Source organism: Colias croceus, chromosome 25, assembly GCF_905220415.1.
Source record: "Colias croceus chromosome 25, ilColCroc2.1".
Lineage (NCBI taxonomy): Eukaryota > Metazoa > Arthropoda > Insecta > Lepidoptera > Pieridae > Colias > Colias croceus.
Window position 1 is genome coordinate 6,296,886 of NC_059561.1, and position 19,985 is coordinate 6,316,870.

A 19,985-nucleotide genomic window follows, 5' to 3' on the forward strand; every position below is an offset into this window, starting at 1 on the left:
TAAGTAACAGATTTGATAATGGCAGATATATGAATGAGCTTATTTTGAAGTTGGTGTCTTTTTCGATGAAATTAAAGTAATTGTTATCTTAGGTAAATACGAATAATAAAAGTTATTTCGATAACAAATTATAAAATGAAGCCATTAATCTATAAACGAAAATTAGTTCAATAACATAATCATAAAATATATTAACACGCATAAACACAATTTTATATCACAAAGAATTAGGTTAATCCCCGTTACTTCAAGAAAGGCATTAAGAATTTATAGAAGTAGGAACGTAAATAAAAACTTTAACGCGACTGTGAGTAAGGCTTTGTTTAAAGAGTTATTCAGTAAGCGTCGTTAGTGTACCACTTGCTATTGTGTGATGTTGGGGCGTGAAATCTTTGGGGCCCTTTATTTTATACAAAATGTCTGCGTTGTATGGAACATAGTCTCCAACAACCTGTAGGTAGTCTGTTGTTCGCTGTTATGGAGACAATAGTTTCATGGAAGTTTTATGTTGAATATTTAATTCATTCTAAAAGAAATGATGTAATATCTCATGACAATAATACACGTATGTACTCGAAAGTCGAATCGATATTATAAAAATTCAATAGCGTTAAATTGTTAATAACGTCTTTAGTTTTTAAAAACTGTTTTAATGTAGATTATAATTATTGTATACACTGTTTAATAAGAATAAAAGGGAAATGTTTATTTATTTATTTTTAAATGTTATATTTTAATGCTTATATTATTAATCTACACAAAATCCTTATAACGAAAACTATTAATTTAAAATTTATCGCCCTATTTCTCGCTCTAGTGTGCAAACAGGGCCCCAAAACCACCTAATCCGTACCTGTATTGTTTTCAGGTGGACGGAGTGCCGCTGCACGGTGTGACGAACCATCGCGCTGTCGCCCTGTTGCGGGATGCGAAGGGGCCCATCGTTAAACTGAAGGCTTTAAGGTGATTGCAGCTTATCCCGTGTAGTGCCTGTAAAAGCGTGCTTTTTAATTTTTAGGCTTTTTGGCGCTTATGATTTGTGATCTTTATAACTACATTCCGCAAATAATGATAATTTGAATTTGTGATTGAATAAATGTGCTTTGATAGTGATTTAAGTTTTATAGACCCTATCGTGCAGTCGCCATGTTACGGGACGCGAAGGGGCCTATCGTTAAAACTGTGATGTTTTGTGAATTGTGAGGATTCTAATTTTATTTATTTTCCATAGGGTACGAATAACACAGATCCATTTGTTAGTAGAATAAGAAATTACTTAATATTAATGTGTTACCATTCGTCAAAAGGCTTTTTTAAGCGAATGTGATTAGTAAATAAATGAAAAATTATAATTTATTTACGTTTTATGTAAGTTTTGACTTATTAGCTCGTTCAAACAAACAAATTCTTCAGCTTTATAATATTTAAGTCTTATTTTCGTAAAAAAAGACGTGTGGCACTCGGGGACTGCCGCGGTTGCGCTATTGCATGCTACGCCTTCAAGCCACACCTCCGCCCGTCGGAGTGGGGAGCGTGAGGTTTTTTCGTTACGGAATTTCTCGATTCGGTCCCCGCGCTCAAGGCCCGCGATAGAAGCTATGCAATAGCTTAAAAACATGATTTTTACCAAACAATTTGTAGATATCTCCGCGGCGTGGGCTACGAGCGTCTGCAGAAAGCGCTGGCGGCGCAGCGCGGCCGCTCGCCCGTGGCGCCGCCCAGCCCCTCCGTTACATCGCTCGCTAAGTACAGCTTTAGTGTGGTGAGTTTATTTATCATGGAATACATTTTATGAAGGAATAGTGAAAAAATTCAAAAGCAGGTGAATGGTATAAAACGTAATAAAAAATTCTTGGGCAAATTAAAAAAAAATGTTGTGTGGTTTTATGAAACCACGGTAAAAGTGAAACTGTTCGAACGGTTCCGAACACTGCTTTGTGTAGCGCATGTCGCGTGTCGGTCGGCTGCCGAGTAGGTATACCTACTCGGCAGCCGCGATACACGCGACATGCGCTACACAGACCAAAAAGTTTAAGACGATGCACTATGTGTTTTTAGGCCCGAAAAAGTTTCAGTCTTGTTTTATTGGAAATATCTAAAGAGCTTCTCTTTTTAAATGCACGAGTAGAACACCCAGAGTTTTATTTCAAAAACACGATTTTTAAAAAAATATTTAAAATATTGGAATTTTCGCGGCCGACTGAGCTAAATAAATTCGTATAAAAAAAATAGATACACTAGATAATTTATTATGTTGCTAATATATGTAGTGATTACAGGCGCAAATTATCCCTTTTTGAAATTTTCGATATTGTCGATAGAGGCGAAAGTATTGTAATTTTTACTGATTTTTGTTTTTATTTTTTTATATTATATGCAGGCGTTAGTAGAATCTCTGTTTAGTACCAAAAGAAGCCTTGAACTGAGGTCTACATGTGACAAAAATACCACATTCTAACCACGAAGTTATTACGAGATATCGATTTTCAAAGAATTCAATGTCAGGGTTGTCCCTAATAAAAAAAAGTCAAAGCTGTTTTTTAACAATTATATAAATCGTCTATCTATTACCAAGTTTTTGTTTATGGTTTAAGTCGTTAGTTATAGTCGATATTTTAATATTATTCAATAAATTATTTAAAAAAAAATTTCAATAAATTATTTATAAAAAAAAAATTAAGCAATAAAGTCGACGTCTTAACAGCATTTTGCCGTAAATCCGGTAAATATCCCCTTTAACTTTTAATGCGACAGTAGAACCTATTATCAATTCTGGAGATATTGAAAAAATTGATTTTTAAGACAATTCAATAATATCAAATTAATACAAATTAATCTCCTTTTTTGTCAATATTTCGAGCATTGATCATAGTAATCATAAATCTCAGTAAAAATTACAATACTTTCGCCTCTATCGACAATATCGAAAATTTCAAAAAGGGATAATTTGCGCCTGTAATCACTACATATATTAGCAACATAATAAATTATCTAGTGTATCTATTTTTTTTTAAATACGAATTTATTTATCTCAGTCGGCCGCGAAAATTCCAATTTTTTTAATATTTTATTAAAAATTGTTGAATAATATTAAAATATCGACTATAACTAACGACTTAAACCATAAACAAAAACTTGGTAATAGATAGACGATTTATATAATTGTTAAAAAACAGCTTTCACTTTTTTTATTAGGGACAACCCTGACATTGAATTCTTTGAAAATCGATATCTCGTAATAACTTCGTGGTTAGAATGTGGTATTTTTGTCACATGTAGACCTCAGTTCAAGGCTTCTTTTGGTACTAAACAGAGATTCTACTAACGCCTGCATATAATATAAAAAAATAAAAACGAAAATCAGTAAAAATTACAATACTTTCGCCTCTATCGACAATATCTAAAATTTCAAAAAGGGATAATTTGCGCCTGTAATCACTACATATATTAGCAACATAATAAATTATCTAGTGTATCTATTTTTTTTATACGAATTTATTTAGCTCAGTCGGCCGCGAAAATTCCAATATTTTAAATATTTTTTTAAAAATCGTGTTTTTGAAATAAAACTCTGGGTGTTCTACTCGTGCATTTAAAAAGAGAAGCTCCTTAGATATTTCCAATAAAACAAGACTGAAACTTTTTCGGGCCTAAAAACACATAGTGCGATGTAATAAAAGTTTCACTTTAAAAAAAATACTGAAATTGTGAGAAGTATTTCGTCACGTAACTTGTTAAGTATCTACAGTTTCAATGGGGTAAGAGACATTGGGAGTTAAATAAAAGTAAATGCTATTTTAGGTAGCTACTATCGTTTTAGTGCGTAGGTTTTTTGTAAATGATTTTGTTAGAATGTTCAAAAATTATTATTCAAAAAAGTAGCGAAAAAGTTAAAATTTATTTTTAGGTTATTTTGCAGCAGAAATAATATTTAGGTCAAACCAAACAAAATTTAAAAAAAAAATCATCTGTTCGAAACCGCGTCTTATAACTAGGTGGCATTATAGGAAAAACACATCGTTTGTTGCTAATTCATTCGATTATATTACTAACTTTCATCGTACTATAAATAAAATCCACTAAAAACCTCTTCCAGTACGACGAATCAACAGTAATAGAAGTGGAGCCAGAATCGGAAATCCAACCGCACCTGCCCTCCCCCACCTCCCCTTCAGAGGAAGCTGAGATAGTGATAGGGAGGGACGATGTGTGCGAGCGAGATGCAAGACGGATACAGGATAAGTGGCGGGATTTGTTGCAGAACGAACCTGATTGGCCAGGACATCAGTACCAGTATGATGTTATTGTGAGTATAGCAAAAAACAGTATGAAAAAAAAAAGTAAAAAAAGGTAGGTAGGTACCAGGAGACAATAACTTTGAAAGAGTTATGAAAATATATTCATAGACAGTATTGCAACACTAGGTTTCCACCCGCGGCTTCACCCGGCAGTCAAAGAAAAACCCGCATAGTTCCCGTTCCTATGGGATTTCCGGGATTACGTCATTTTCCCAGGATAAAAAGTAGCCTATGTCCTTTCTCGGGTATCAAAATATCTCCATACCAAATTTCATGAAAATTGGTACATTAGTTTAGGCGTGATTGAGTAACAGACAGACAGACAGAGTTACTTTCGCATTTATAATATTAGTATGGATTGTAATACTGTGGTATCGATAAAAACTGTAATTAACATTGTATAATATCATTAATTACAGGTGGGTTCAATAATAAAAGAAAAGGATAGCGGTCTGGGTATATCACTAGAAGGAACAGTGCGGGTAGTTGGTGGAAAGGAAGTTCAAGCGAGGCATTATATTAGAGCCATAGCGCCTAACGGACCTGTGGCTAAGTTGGGGATATATCGTGTGGGAGATGAGTTGTTAGAGGTAAGTTACGAGTACTTAAACTCAAATCGAAGAGCTTTTCAATGCTATTTCTACAATCAAAATGTTTTCTACTAACTGAATAGCTAGGTGCTCATGAATAATAATCCTATTTCAAGACTAAGTAAATCTTCAATTTTGGTCAGAAATAATAACTTCTTTATCGGGGTTGGAAAAAAATTTAGTGTAACATTTTTTCGTTACGCATGACATTTTTCCGTTACGCGCCATCTTTTTTTATCCCTACCACGCGTCCGCGTCGCCGTATTTCTGTAAAGTTGCATATACCTAGTAAATAATTTTTTGAAAAAAAAAAAATTGGTTGTCTGTAAAGTCGGTTTACTGACGATAATTGAACGTGACAACGTCCGTCGACAACTATTTTAGAAATTAAAGATTTTAACGGATTTTAAACGCGATTTATTCATTCTCTCTTTTTGTATAATTTGACTAACATGAAAATTCAATTTTACCAAGAAAATGCTAATTAATTAAAAATCTACCAGGTGAACGGCTGGCGAGTACTAGGCGCACATCACGTGGAGGTGGTGACCAGGCTACGCGCTGTGACGTCACCCGTACTGTTGGTGGTCGTGCGGAAGAGAAACGAGCTGGCTAATGGAATTGAGCCTAGTTTAGCTAGGGTGAGTCCACATATCATTAAATATTTCCTACGGTATCGACATAGAATGAAACAAAGTTGCTTCGCACTGTCCGTTTGTCAGTAATGTATGCTTAGATCGTTAAAATTGCAACAGATTTTGATGCGGTTTTATACAGAGTTCTTCTCGGGGGAGTTTAGAATATAATTCATTGTTAAGTTTTATACAAAGCAGGCGAAGCCTAGAGTGGTAAGTTAGTTATTATATCATGTGAATGGTTCGCGAGTACTAGGCGCACATCACGTGGAGGTGGTGACCAGGCTACGCGCTGTGACGTCACCCGTACTGTTGGTGGTCGTGCAGAAGAGAAACGAACTGGCTAACGAATTGAACCCAATTTAGCTACGGTGTGTATTAATGTAAAATTAGTTTTATTGGAATATAAATACGTATGACGTACTATAAACAACAATACTGACAGTCAACAATATAAAGGTTGACAAAATTATGTCCTAAGTCGCGTAATATAAAACATTAATTGAAATTTACTCCTTATTTCGTGGCAGTAATGTTCAAAGTCCATTGTATTGCTCATTATAAAAGTCTGTGCTTAATACAATTTTCGAGCGTAATTGTGAGTCTTGTTGTTTAATGTTGGTCAATTTTTCGTCTCTCTTATGATACTGGAACGTCAGATTTGATACGGTTGAATTTTTGGATGTTACACATATGTATACATAAATTATGTAGGTATTGCTATTTCTGTCACGTAAAATTTTTGGCAAAAGAAAAATACACTAAAAATACATTGAATTATTGGCTCCGAAATATGTTTTCAAACATTTTTGTCATCGACACTAAACATTCATTTCTTTATCTACACTTCTATTAGAAGTACTCTTAAATTGCCAAATTACATTCTACATTACACGTCAATCGATTACCAGCATTGGAAAGTAGGTATCTTCCACAGATGTCGAGAAGTGTAACTCTGTAGTTACCCTATTCAAACTGAAATTTTACCCAATTATATCAAATTTTCTATAAACATCATTTCTTCCTTCTTCCACAAAGAAGAGTTGTAACTCTGTAGTAACCTTTTTCAAACTGCATCTTTTGTTTTACCACTAACCACATGTTCAATAAACATTATTAATTCTTCTTTACTTTCCTTTCTTATATTTATATAAGAGGAGGCAACAGAGCAGACGCGTCACCTGATGTTAAGTGTACTGTGTCGCCCATGATCCTTTCTTATATTTGTTGTATTATTTCCAGAGCGGTATTCTAGGCGGCAGTTTACAAGACTTACTGGCTCCACCACAGAGACTGATCAAAGCGAAGTCGGAAAGCTCCGTCGCGTCATTGTGTAGCGCGGCCACTGTGTTATCTGCTGGACATGAACATGATGGTATGTTTGATTGAAAATATAATATAAACGTAATGGTCTAAAATCCGAACATAAGGCGAAATTCAACGGCGTGATAATAGAATGAGACCAATTTTATAATTAATTTAGTCTATTATAAAATGTATTAAAAATGGGTTGACTGGGAAAATCCTGGACAGGACATTTTTAATGAATTAAAAACAAACATTTTTTTAAAAAACCACAAAACCTAATAAATTCCGTAATTTATTTCCAGAATTCTGTTCAGATGACCTTGAAAGGAATAGATCGAGATCCTTAGAACCACTCAGTTGGCTTGCGATGTGGAGTGACCATGTTGAATATATTCAGTTATTGAAGGAAGATAGAGGGTTGGGCTTCTCTATATTGGATTATTTGGTAAGAAATAAATTATTTTTAAAGTGTTTTAGTTAACTAGGATGTTAATGTAATTTATTGGAAATTTCAATATTGTTTTTTTTTTATGTTTTACTTGTTACTGTACAATAGTGAACAGACAATGGAATTTTTTTGATGTTATCTAAGTTTTATAACCATTGAATGGATTATTCCATCCTAATATTAAATGTCATGCTTCTAATTTTGAAAATTACAATATATGGCGCTATTTATGTATTTTATTTGACTGTTAACATCTTTGTATACTGTGTTTGGCAAATAATTGAATTTGAATTTTAATTTTGAATTTGATCTTGTAAGTGAAGCCACGCTTAAAGACTAGTAAATACAAAAATAAAAGAATAAATATATATGATATTTTTGGTTTTATCAAATGTTTAAGAGGCCTACACCACCGAAACTAGCGCCACCGAACATTTTATTTTTTTACTCCTTAACCAGATCAAATTTAAAAAATCTAGCTCGGCACTTTGCTAGTATATTACTTGTTGTATTTTTGGTATTACTTTTCACTATTCTAACTGTTCATTATTCTAGAGAACTTTTGATTACCGCCAAAAGTGGCCACTTTTGGCGGTAATCAAAAGTTCTCCTAATTTACCGAATGCAAAATAATGAAAAGTAATACCAAAAATACTACAAGTAATATACTAGCAAAGTACCGAGCTAGATTTTTTAAATTTGATCTGGTTTAGGAGTAAAAAAATAAAATGTTGGGGGGGCGCTAGTTTCGGTGGTGTAGTCGCCTTAATATAAATACCCAAATCTCCACATGTTACGTCACGTGTTTTCGTACATTAATTGTAAGGCTGGTTGCAGAGCTTGACCGACCGTCAGTGCGTACCGTCGGTCCTGAGTCCTGACGATACGCATCAACAATTGTATGACTATGACACTAATGCGCATGACAATACGCGTGCGTATGGTCGGTCTAGCTATGAACGGTTTTATGAATTTCCATACATGTGACAAGTGCGACTGACGTACGCACTGACGGTTGGTCAAGCTCTGCAATCAGCCTAAAACATAAAATGGACAAATAAATTCATTTCATTTCCACAGGACCCATCCGACCCTAGCAGTTCGGTTATAGTAGTACGTTCAGTAGTACGAGGCGGGGCAGCAGCACGGGACGGGCGACTGGCGCCGGGAGACAGACTTGTGGCTGTTAACGGGAGAGATGTAGCACGAGCACCGCTCGCTGTGGCAGTAGCGGCTATTAAAAGTGCACCTAGAGGTAAGTGTAATAAGGTTTAGTTTAGATAATTCTGTCGATGTGCTTTTGTCGATAGTGGCGGTCAAAAGTGTACCTAAAGGTGTAGGTAATAAGGTTTAATTTAGATATGGCATTCGGGAAGTGGCTGGCGCGGAGCGACGCGCGCCGCTTGATGTAGCGACGAGTTAAAATGCATCTTAATGTAAGTGTAATAGAGTTCATTTTAGATATAACAGTCGGATGGCGGATGGCGTGATGCGCGCGTCTCTCTGTGGTGACGTTAAAAAGTACACCTAAAGGTGATTGTAATAGAGCTTAGTTTAGGTGTAGCAGTAATCACTACGTAGCGCGCTGCGCGCCGCTCCCTATTGCATCAAGCAAAAGTGCACCTTAAGATAACATAATAAGGTATACTTTACATATAGCAATTGGGTAGTGATTGGCGCGGCGCAACGCGCTCCCATGTAACGAGCGAAAGTACACATTAAGGTACCTAAGGGTAATAGGGATGATGTTGCAGTGGCTATTAGTAGGTAGTACGTTCAGTAGTACATGGTGATTGCAGTGAAAAATACGTCTAAAGGTGAAGGTAATAAGGTTTTGTTTTGTTAAGATAAAGCAGTGATAGACACTCAAAACCGACTAAGCTGATGCGGCAGCTCTGCAACAAAACGCTGCAGCTGTACGAATTATTGCAAAATCATAATATTATGTTAATATCGTTTCAATTTTTAAATAGTGATTGAAAGAATTAATTCTGAAGATGAAGCTCTGTAAATTTTATTTTATTACTTTCTCAATTAAATTACTATCACAAACATGAGTCTCTTAAGATATGGATTTTAGTAAAAGGTTGCATGTAACATTTCTAAGCTCAATGAACACACATATTATGCTATACAAAAAATGGTTATCATGTAATATGAAAGAAATATCTCCTGAAAAGGTTAACCCAGCCATATAGTGTGCAGTTGCTGTACAGTGATCTTTTATCTTATCATATCAATGTTTAATAAGATTTAAACTTTTACAAATACACTGCGATAATTAAACCTCAGGTACGATTTAATTTACTGTTGTGATTGACGTGTTAGTTTTAGTTTGCTCTATATTATTTTAGGTAAGGCATTTTGGTCATCGTTTATTAGATCTTTTAAATACACATTATTTTAGGCTCTCGCTTAGCTTAATTTGTATTTTAATACAAAAACATAATATTATATTTATATTCTGTATCATCGCATAGCAATACTTACGCAAGAACTCTCTGGAAAACGTATTCAAACTCAACTCAAATTCAAGCATTTATTTATTCAATTAGACTTTAAATCGTTTGAATATAGAAAATAATAATTTACCGCGGGTTCAGCAGTATATTCATATGAATATACTGCTGAACCCGCGTATATTCGTATGAATATTATAAAGCTGAAGAGTTTGTTTGTTTGTTTTTTAGAACGCGCTTATCTCAGATCCGATTTTAAAAACTCTTTCGGTGTGTCCCATTTATCGAGGAAGGCTATAGGATAGGCTATTAATTATATCATCACGCTAAGACCAACAGGAGCGGAGCAATGCGGGTGAAACCGCGGAGCGCAGCTAGTATTCATATGAATGCAAGTAGTATTTGAATGTTAATTAATTAATTTATTTCCAGGTATCGTCACTATAGGTGTATCAAAACCTCTCCCCTGCAGTACAGTGATTGGTGGTGATAGAGCTAACGGTCCCAGCTTCCAAAATAGCCAGGTAAGTTCGTATTATGTTTATTTCATTTATTTTTAAGGAAAATTTTTATAATGTATGATAATAATTCAATGAAAGTAACGCATTTCACTGTAGAATATTTTGTTCTTTTATGATGATACTCAATTAATTTTTTTTATATTACGGAGTATCTTGCCGGTTCTTTTCTATAGATACCGCTTTCCGAATCGGTGGTAAATTTTTAAAATATAAGGTAATGACGATTCAAAAATGCTTCTAGAAGAAGTTTAATTGAATAAATAAATTTAGTTTGAGTTTGAGTTTACAAAATATAGGTAGTTTAGATTAATTTATGTTTTTCTATAATGTATAGAGTAGAAGAGATGACAATTTTACAGTGATCTGCGTAAACATTTTATTATAGGGGATTTTACATAACGGTTTATAATACATTGCTTCTTCCGTACGTACTTATTAACAAATAAGCTACATTTGTAGCAATGTAACTTAAAACCAAGTGAATAAGTGTTAATTTTAACTTTTAAGTGATCCACGTAAAAATTGTACACTGAGGGAAAAGTAAGTTACATTATTAATTATAAGCTTTTTAACGCTTAGAGCAGTATCTATTAAAGTGCATGCATTTTTATACTTCATGAGTTTAAACGAAATAGTTTTGTACAATAAAGGGAATTAATAGTGTTGCCAGGTTTATACGTTTACGGTTTTGTTTTTTAAAGACATTCTTAGTAGATTTTGTCATATACTAACTTTAAGTTTCTGTTGCAATGTTATAAGTGTATTTAAATTTATAATTGGCATTTAACCAACGGTTAAATATGTATTTAAATAATTATTTATTATAGTCCAACAAATAAGCATCAATAGTAATATTCAAAAATCTTTAGCATCTCATCTTATCGTCTTAAATTGGAATCAAAAAGATTTTCCTGAACTTCAAAATAATTATTGTAGTCTTCATCTCAACTTAAAATTCTAGTCACTAGTACCTAGGTTAGACGTATAAGTCTGGCAACACTGCAATAAAATTACCGCTCTAAAACTGAAAAACCTTTTTTAGCAAATAGCATTTAAACTTCCCTTTAGTGTACAATTTTTGCATGCTCTCACAATTGATTTTAACAAAAATAATATATTATTACCTCTTAATTATTTTAGCTTTGAAATTGCTTTACATTAAGGGCTGATTTTTCAATCCTTGGTTAAATCTTATCCGTCCAATAAAGTATTAATACACAATAATATACAGATGTCACCTAAAACTGTCAAAAAGTAGGCAAGTAGGTAACACATTTTTAAAATGGTTTTATAATACGATATTCGATGAATAAGTTTTAACTAAGGATTGAAAAATCGGCCCTAAATTAACTGGAAATACACACTGTATAATGTAATTGTAATTGAATTTCTTGTTAACTTACACATTACAGTAGTAAACACGAAAAATATTTAGATACATTATGAATGCAACGAATAAAACTTAAACAACTCACTGACTCATAAACTCACACATTTACTCTCACAATCGTTTGACTCACATAAGTCAAAGATGACTCATTTTTTGTACTATTAGTTTACCAATTTACAGGTATTTGTGTTTTTTCAGTATTATTTCCTATAAAAAATATAATTAATTTAATTTTTTCAGCGTCTGGAATACTTGTCAAAAGTATTCAGACTTATTATGTCACTACATCAAGATATAATGGCGTTACAACTGCACTGTCAACAGGTCATCGAACCTTCGAACTACCCGCGGAAATTGCAATCTTAATAGGATAATTACAATCTTAGAAGGATATTTGGATTTTTCATAAGTTTACGTGTTGACAGAATTATTTTTTGTGAATAGTCAGGACAAAATTTTGTCGAATTTTACTTAAGTTAAACTTTTAATCGATGTTTTTGATGCGATTGTCATATTTTTGTTGTACGAGGAACGAATTGGTATATAAAGTTCCAAAGATTCACTTTTCTTTAAAAGGCTTCGAGATCTCAAATATTTATGTTTTGTAACTTTATAACAAAACTGTCTCTTTCATTCTTGTGAAATAACTTAAAAAGTGGAAGAAAAGGAACACACATTAAAATACTTTTTGTTGAGGAAGATTTGCAAAACGTTGTTAATGGAACTAAGGAATTTTAAAATCTGCTTTATCACAATAAGTCAAGAGTTTGAACAACTAATGGATTTGAAAATGAATTGCATTGTCTTATTATTACATTTTTAATTTTTATTTGAAATGTCTTTCTCATTGTTAATAGAATGCTTGTATTTTGTCTGAAGTAAGTAGTAAATTTTCTCAATTCTTACCTTAAAATCTCTGCTTATATTAATGTATGGTTGTGTAGTTTTGTAGTAGATATCAATGTGATTTAGTCAATTGTTAGTGAAATAAGAAATTTTCATACAATTTAAGAAAAAAGTAAGTTTGATACTAAATAATAGATTATTTTTTGATTTTAGAATTTTTTTTTAATATGGTGGATATTACATGCATATTTCCAAGGAATATTTTTAGTTGGGTTTCGTGTTTTTAATAATTCATCTTGTTGTATATAATATAAGAAGCTTAGTTAAAAATATTATATAAAGTAGTATGGTAGTAGTACGTATTATATTATGTAGTATTGTAAATAATACATAATATTCCAAACTAAAATGAGTCAAATAAACAACATATACCAGTGAATCTAAATTGAGGATCACTAGAAAATATAACAATAAATTACAGGAACTTTAAAACATATCATAATTATTATAATGTACCTAAGTGTAATAGAAAATTAATTTTAATGTTTGAATATTAACGATTATTGAATAAATTAAAAAATAACATGTATCAAATTAAATGAAACAATTTTATTTTAAATTGATACGCTACGATAAAAATAAATAGGTAGTTATTAGTAGGTAGGTACTTATATATTTTAATAAAATTATCTAAAAAAATCAATAATTGATATCTACGTTTTTTATTTTTTTTAAGTTAATTGTACGCTGTGCTTATATTGTTTTAGCAGGCTTTTTATATAAATACTTAATAATAAAGACTCATGCATTTATAGCATATATATACTTATTAAGAATTAGTTGTTCCCACCGGATGACCCGAGGGAAAATCCATTAAAAAGGCGTGTGTTCCGAGCACATGTGTCAGAAGTGAAACTTCTTTGGCAAGATTCAAAAATACCAAAATCGTCGCATTACTCCATGACGACGGTATTGCCATGACGCGACCTTGAAATTTTACTCTCAACGCGCCTAAAGAAGTTTCACTTCAAAAAATGTATGTCTCATCCCAAATCCGAAATAATGTACCTAGGTCTTAGAATCTTTCTCCTTCAAAATATTTATTAGTTATGCGAGCAAATTACTTGCCTAAATTATTTTCGCAGGCGTTTTAATATGCTTGGAAATAAAGACTTATGAATTGATACATGGGTGATAATTATTTTTGAACACTTTATTTGCTAGTCATATTGTTAAGTTATTCAATTATTATGTAGGTAATTTTGTTACTGAAGTGTAGCTATATTATATATGTATATTTTGTGAGAATATTATTATTGTATTAAGTTTTTATTGATGTATACCTAGTTATAAATTATACTTAGTTAGGTATATAGTACGTAATAACAGATGTTTTATATAAGATAGGTACGCAAACCTGTCTAGTCTCAAACAGTTTAAAAGAAAAAGTTTGTAACTATATACCTATAATAATACATAATATACATTTTGTAACAAATTATAGTTATTTATTTCAGAATTCCACACTTTTTCAGTAGATTTGTTAAATCCACACACTCCTTCGTAATAAGACACCAAGCATTGTACTACACTTAGGGCTGATTTTTCAATCCTTGGTTAAAACTTATTCGTTGAATAACGTATTAACTACCATTTCAAAAATGTATTCTAATTACTTGCATTTGACAGTTTACAGGTGTCATTTTAATATTATCGTGTAATACTTTATTGGACGGATAAGTTTTAAACAAGGATTGAAAAATCAGCCCTTACTCAATTAATAACGTTTAATAATAAACTTTAACTCCAAATCAGGGGTTTGAATAGAAATTTAAATAGCAAAAGTCAAATTAAACTGTCAATGAACATAGGAAATAACTATATTTTTAATGAAATAATGTAAAATTAATAAATGTGATTAAACATTCCAAAGTAGACTGTTGTGAATCAATTTAATATGTGTTGAATGTTGGCTTAATATGTGTTGCAATAAATGTTTTAAAAACCAAGTATTTGTTTTATTTTTAAACACTGAATGATTTTTACCTATTATTTTTTTTTTTGAATACAGTCCTAACCCAAATTATTCATACGTCCTAACCACCTTTAGAGCCAGGCTCAAAAGAAAATACACAAGAAATAAATAAATGATTTATTTAAACAAAGATAATTTGCTATACTTCTATAAGTTCTATTAATTCTATATGTCCTTTATCCAACAGGAGTGCATTAATTCCTTGGCATCAGATGACCAGACAGGAATGGATTCGTTTCACGAATGTTTGCAAGAATACGGCGAGGGGCTTGAAGTGGTCCAAATATGTTTAGAACCTGAAGAACCGTCGATCAAAGATGACGAGTTATCAGCGCTAGCGGATATAAGCACTGATGACTCTCACAAGAAAGATAAATCTCTCGAAGACGATAAAATTATATTAAACATAGATAATAAAGAAAACAAAGAAAAGGTCAACGGGATCGTTGCATTGAAACTGTCGAAATCTGACGACTCTTTGGACGATCAAGAAGATGATATGACAATAACTGAAGACGATGTGCGAACGGGTCCAAGAGAATTAAGTATTCGAAGTAAATCTGCAGATAGAAGAGAATTGAATGGCGATAAAACCTTATCGAAACAATACAGCAAGGATATATCTACGTCCGACGAAATGGTGTTCGCGGTTACACCAACTGGCTTAGAGAGAATCAGCTATGAAAAGTATTGGAAAGAATGCGATGGCAATAAAGAAAAAATAACGAATGACGAAAGCTGGAAGGAATGTTTAAACTCACCCACAGACGAAACTACGAGTTTTTACGATACGACCACACGAATATCCGTCCAGGAAGAAAACAATTCGCTGTTGTACATTGACCATGAAATAGACGGTTACGAAACATGTCTCGACGACGATTCGACATCCGTTAAGTGTACAGAAAAAAACGGTCATAAAATCAACGGCGATCGCGAGATCAAAGAATTAGATAAACACGATAAAATAACTATTAGAAACGAAGACAACGATGCTTGTGCCAAAACGATTAACGATCAGAACACTGCCAATTCCATAGAGGATGTGTCGTCTTATCCATATGTAGAGGAACATATAATTAAACAAATGCAATCGTTGAGAATAGAGCCCCTTAATGTTAACATTACGTGCAATAAAAAGGTTAGGAAAAAGAGTCCAACTAAGCCGTCCAAGAATGAGCGTCGATGTATCGAATACTACAACGACCAAGATGAATGTTTGGAAGAGATAAGAAGGAAAAAGCTTGAAGAGGAAAAGAAAAGGTGTAGAGAGGACAAGCGGAAGATATTGGAAAATAACAAAGGTGTTATGGAGAAGAAGATGCAGATGAAGAAGCAGGATCCGAGTGAAGATTCGAGTGACCAAGAGACGTATGAGGCGGGGTGTCATAAGTGTTTTTTAGAGAACTATGCGTATGCGTTAACAAAGGCGTATATAGCAGCAGCAGCTTGCAAGTACTGTGACGTCATTAGGGATGTGTTAGAGCCGCCTAAAGCAAGACCACTGAGACGAATGTCGGCTCCTGCGTCATTGAGCCTGGATAGTCCAGCTTCGGAGACAGATTGCGAAGATTACTTGATGGTGCCTGGTGAGAGGAAACGGAGAAAGTCAGCTGGTCCTTTGAAATTTCTTGTGCCTTCTAGAAGACCCAGGTAAGAATAATTTCTCTTTGCTCTTAGCCAGTTTATTTTAAGGTAAGTATTATATATATAAATAAACAACTTTTCTATGGCACCTTAATTAAAAGATAAAGAAGAATTGTCTAATCAATTAAATTCATGGTATATTTTTAGAAGAATATGAAACGTAATCTGACTGTTAACATTATGTTGGGCCGTTCTAGAAGCAAATAACATTACTTCATTTCAATTGAACAAAGAATGTAAGTAGATACGGATTTGTTTAGGGAAACATCTTCAGAATTAACGTCTTAACCCAACGTGACCTAATAATAATCTTCTTAGAATAAGAGGGTAGTGTAATCAGATTATAATATCAATACAGATGGTACAGTGATGATATAATAAGACATTTATGTAACTATTTTGAATAACCCAGTCATGACATTAAAATATAATTATACTAGATTTCCGCCCGCGGCTTCGCCCGCGTTTGCAAAGGAAAACCCGCATAGTTCCCGTTTCCGTGGGATTTCCGGGATAAAAACTATCCTATGTGTTAATCCAAGTTACCCTCTATATGTGTGCTAAATTTCATTGTAATCGGTTCAGTAGTTTTTACGTGAAAGAGTAACAAACATCCATACATCCATACAAACTTTCGCCTTTATAATATACCTATATTAGATATTAGATTAGATATTAGATGTATAAGACTATAGTTATTTTAAGCTAAGAGGCTATTCATGCAGTCCCAACAAATTTCAATCTTCTTCTTAGGGAACTACAAAAATAATTCAATAATGGTATTAATCGCATAGTAATTGCATTAAAGATAGTTTAAGGCTGGTTGCAGAGCTTGACCGACCGTCAGTGCGTACCGTCGGTCCTTTTTTTTTTTAAGTGGGGAAATCTTGCATAGATACCCACGGCTTCTGGGGATAGGGCCGTGGGTTATGTCGGATTCCTACCGACCAAAACCCCGCTGTATTCTGAAAATATGTCAAGCGCGACTGACGTACGCACTGACGGTCGGTCAAGCTCTGCAACCAGCCTAATAGCTTTCGTGGGCGGACGGCATGATATATTACTTACAGCAATTTAGTTGTGGACTCGCGATTAATACATAATATCATTACATATACAAGTTTAAAACGCAACCGTTATCATGATAATATCTCCTGAGTGGAGCAGTTTTTTTTATATATTTTTTTGCTGGGTGGGCAAATTATTAACAAATACATTAAGTACAACATTAGAATATTTATATTATAATCTCTTGAATATCTTAATCAACATTTGCTTTTTGTTGATTCCAAAAATATTCCATAACAGAAAGCGAAATCACCTTATTTTCATAAAGAAGTAATGATTAAAACCTATAAATACACAATTTATTCCTACGTTCTGATGACCAGAGACCAGAATCACATTTGGCGAATTTAAAACAACTTTATTGTAGGTGTAGTTGATGTATCCGAGTGCCGTTAAATTATTTTAGTGTCCGTAAAAATTTATGACGATTCTAAAATCGTAACTCGCAAAAATATCCGTTGTATGACTTCTGGATTTATGTAATGAGTTATCATTTAACGCCAATTTATTTTCATTGCAAGAGATAAATTTACGATCGTTTTTTGTTGAATTTACAGGAATCGTTTTTATAAGTAATCCGCCGATAGCTTTCCTGGAAAATTATTTAAGACCTAAAAACTATTGTGACAAGAAATAAGGTATAGGGTAGGTACCTGGTAGCATATTATGACTGAATAAAAAAAATGTGTTCGTGTACTAGTGTACACACGTAAGAAGTGAAACTTCTTTATGACCTTATTTTTCAAAAAATAATTTACTATATGCTACTTTACAGAAATACGTCGAATCACGCGTAGTAGGGTTAAAAAAAGATGGTGCGTAACGGAAAAATGTCACGCGTAACGAAAAAATGTTACACTAAATTTTTTTCCAACCCCGATAAAGAAGTTTCACTTCAATATATTCTTTTTATCTGAACTGCACACAAATCTAATTGAGTGGAAATGACTAAAATAAAAAGTATTCAAAACATCATAAGTAATTCAAACAATAATATGTTTGCAAACTTCTCCTCAATAAAGGTTCAAAATCCATATTTAAATGCAACATTTGTTTCTCTTTACCACGATAAGGGTCTTGTGCAGTACATATAGTTTCTTACTAAATAATCAATTGAATACCACCGTCAATGCCCAATGGAAATCGCTTGTCAATTACGGAAAATATCTAGATTAAGAAGGGATTAATTAAAAACTATTTGAATAATGAATTTAGGTACTATTTAAATTAATGAATTAAACACAGCAACAAGCAATAGGACAATAATGCAAATTGCTTACAAATAAGCGAATTAGCATAAGTGCGCCTATACCTAGTTCATATTTTTAATCCCTGGCACATTTGGGTTCCGTGTTGATTTAATATTTATGATACGTATTTATTTTAATATCTGCCTTTTCTAACTCTAGACAATGAAATCGATTCTTGTCGCCGAGGAAACTCTTAATATAGAATTCTAAATCGTCTCAAAAGTCAAAGAAAAACCCGCATAGTTCCCGTTCCCGTGGGATTTCTGGGATAAAACCTATCCTATGGGTATCAAAATATCTCTATACCAAATTTCATGCAAATTGGTTCAGTAGTTGATTGATTGAGTGATTGAGAAACAGACAGAGTTACTTTCGCATTTATAATATTAGTATGGATTGCAGGGATTTATCAAAGTCCACAACTTTAAGCAGAGCCCGGTTATACGGTTAGTCTTAATTCAAAAAATATGAATAACGAATTTCTACCGTCCCTAGTGGGCTGGGCCAATTGTATTAAATTCAATTACTTTCAAAAAACTCAAGGGAACTGTCCACTTTAACGAATTGAACTTCCTTTGCACTCGGTTGATATAATGTCGTCACGATATTTTTTGTCGTATCGGTATATCAATTAGTTAAATAAAAAAAAATTGGTTGTCTGTAAAGTCGGTTTACTGACGATAATTGAACGTGACAACGACCGATTGTGCTTCTTTGTCGCTCGTTCCGCGCTCTCGCTCGCACTTCAAGCCTTACGTGGAACGCCTCAGATGAGTCAGAGCGAGGTAACGCCGTCAAAAAGTCATATTTTATAATTGAAAGTATTGTTTGAGTATTTTTTAATAATATTGCTACAGAAAGTGATTAATGTTTAAATTGAAGTAATTAATTGTCTATTGACAGAGTAGCAGCATTATCTCCTCTCTACATCATCGTAATTGTTTACACGAGAAAAATACGGTTTAAGTATTAAGAAAACTATTATTGTGTATGAAACGACACGCTGCTACATACACTACAACAAATCTTTAACTTATTTATAATATTAATTGACCATTATAATTATTATTGTCAATTATCATTGCACTCATCGGATTATCGTCACGATTATATGAAAATAGTATCTTTGCATAATCCATTAATGTATAGCTATGAAATTTTTTATTTTTTATATAAACCAGGCACGTAATTCCCTAGTTTCTCGTTTTCTTTTGATCGATCTATTTCCATTTTTACATCAAAGGGTGACAACATATACGTTACTTTTAACGACTAAGTGTTGAGATATGTATGTGTTATGAGCCAAATAACAAATAGATACACTTTTCATAATCCCACACATTACGAATAATATGAATATCATATGAATAAAATTAATACTTTAAAATTAAACTAAGAAAACACGCTTTAATTTCATCGTTCATACCTACACACGTATGAAATGATTGCATTTTCACCGATCCTTAATATGTGTACAAATTGAATTAAAT

The 19,985-nt window shown here is 32.9% G+C and overlaps 1 protein-coding gene across 1 annotated transcript in view; it reads left to right on the forward strand.

Moving 5' to 3' along the window:
- LOC123703322 overlaps positions 1–19,985 on the forward strand; it is a 131,602-nt gene that overhangs the window by 33,210 nt on the left and 78,407 nt on the right. The window contains exons 9-18 of the mRNA XM_045651281.1: positions 869–963; positions 1,642–1,762; positions 4,097–4,306; positions 4,718–4,888; positions 5,392–5,529; positions 6,766–6,898; positions 7,134–7,276; positions 8,360–8,534; positions 10,171–10,262; positions 14,718–16,183. Coding sequence (XP_045507237.1) covers positions 869–963; positions 1,642–1,762; positions 4,097–4,306; positions 4,718–4,888; positions 5,392–5,529; positions 6,766–6,898; positions 7,134–7,276; positions 8,360–8,534; positions 10,171–10,262; positions 14,718–16,183 — 2,744 coding nt within the window. The remainder of the gene's footprint in view (positions 1–868; positions 964–1,641; positions 1,763–4,096; positions 4,307–4,717; positions 4,889–5,391; positions 5,530–6,765; positions 6,899–7,133; positions 7,277–8,359; positions 8,535–10,170; positions 10,263–14,717; positions 16,184–19,985) is intronic.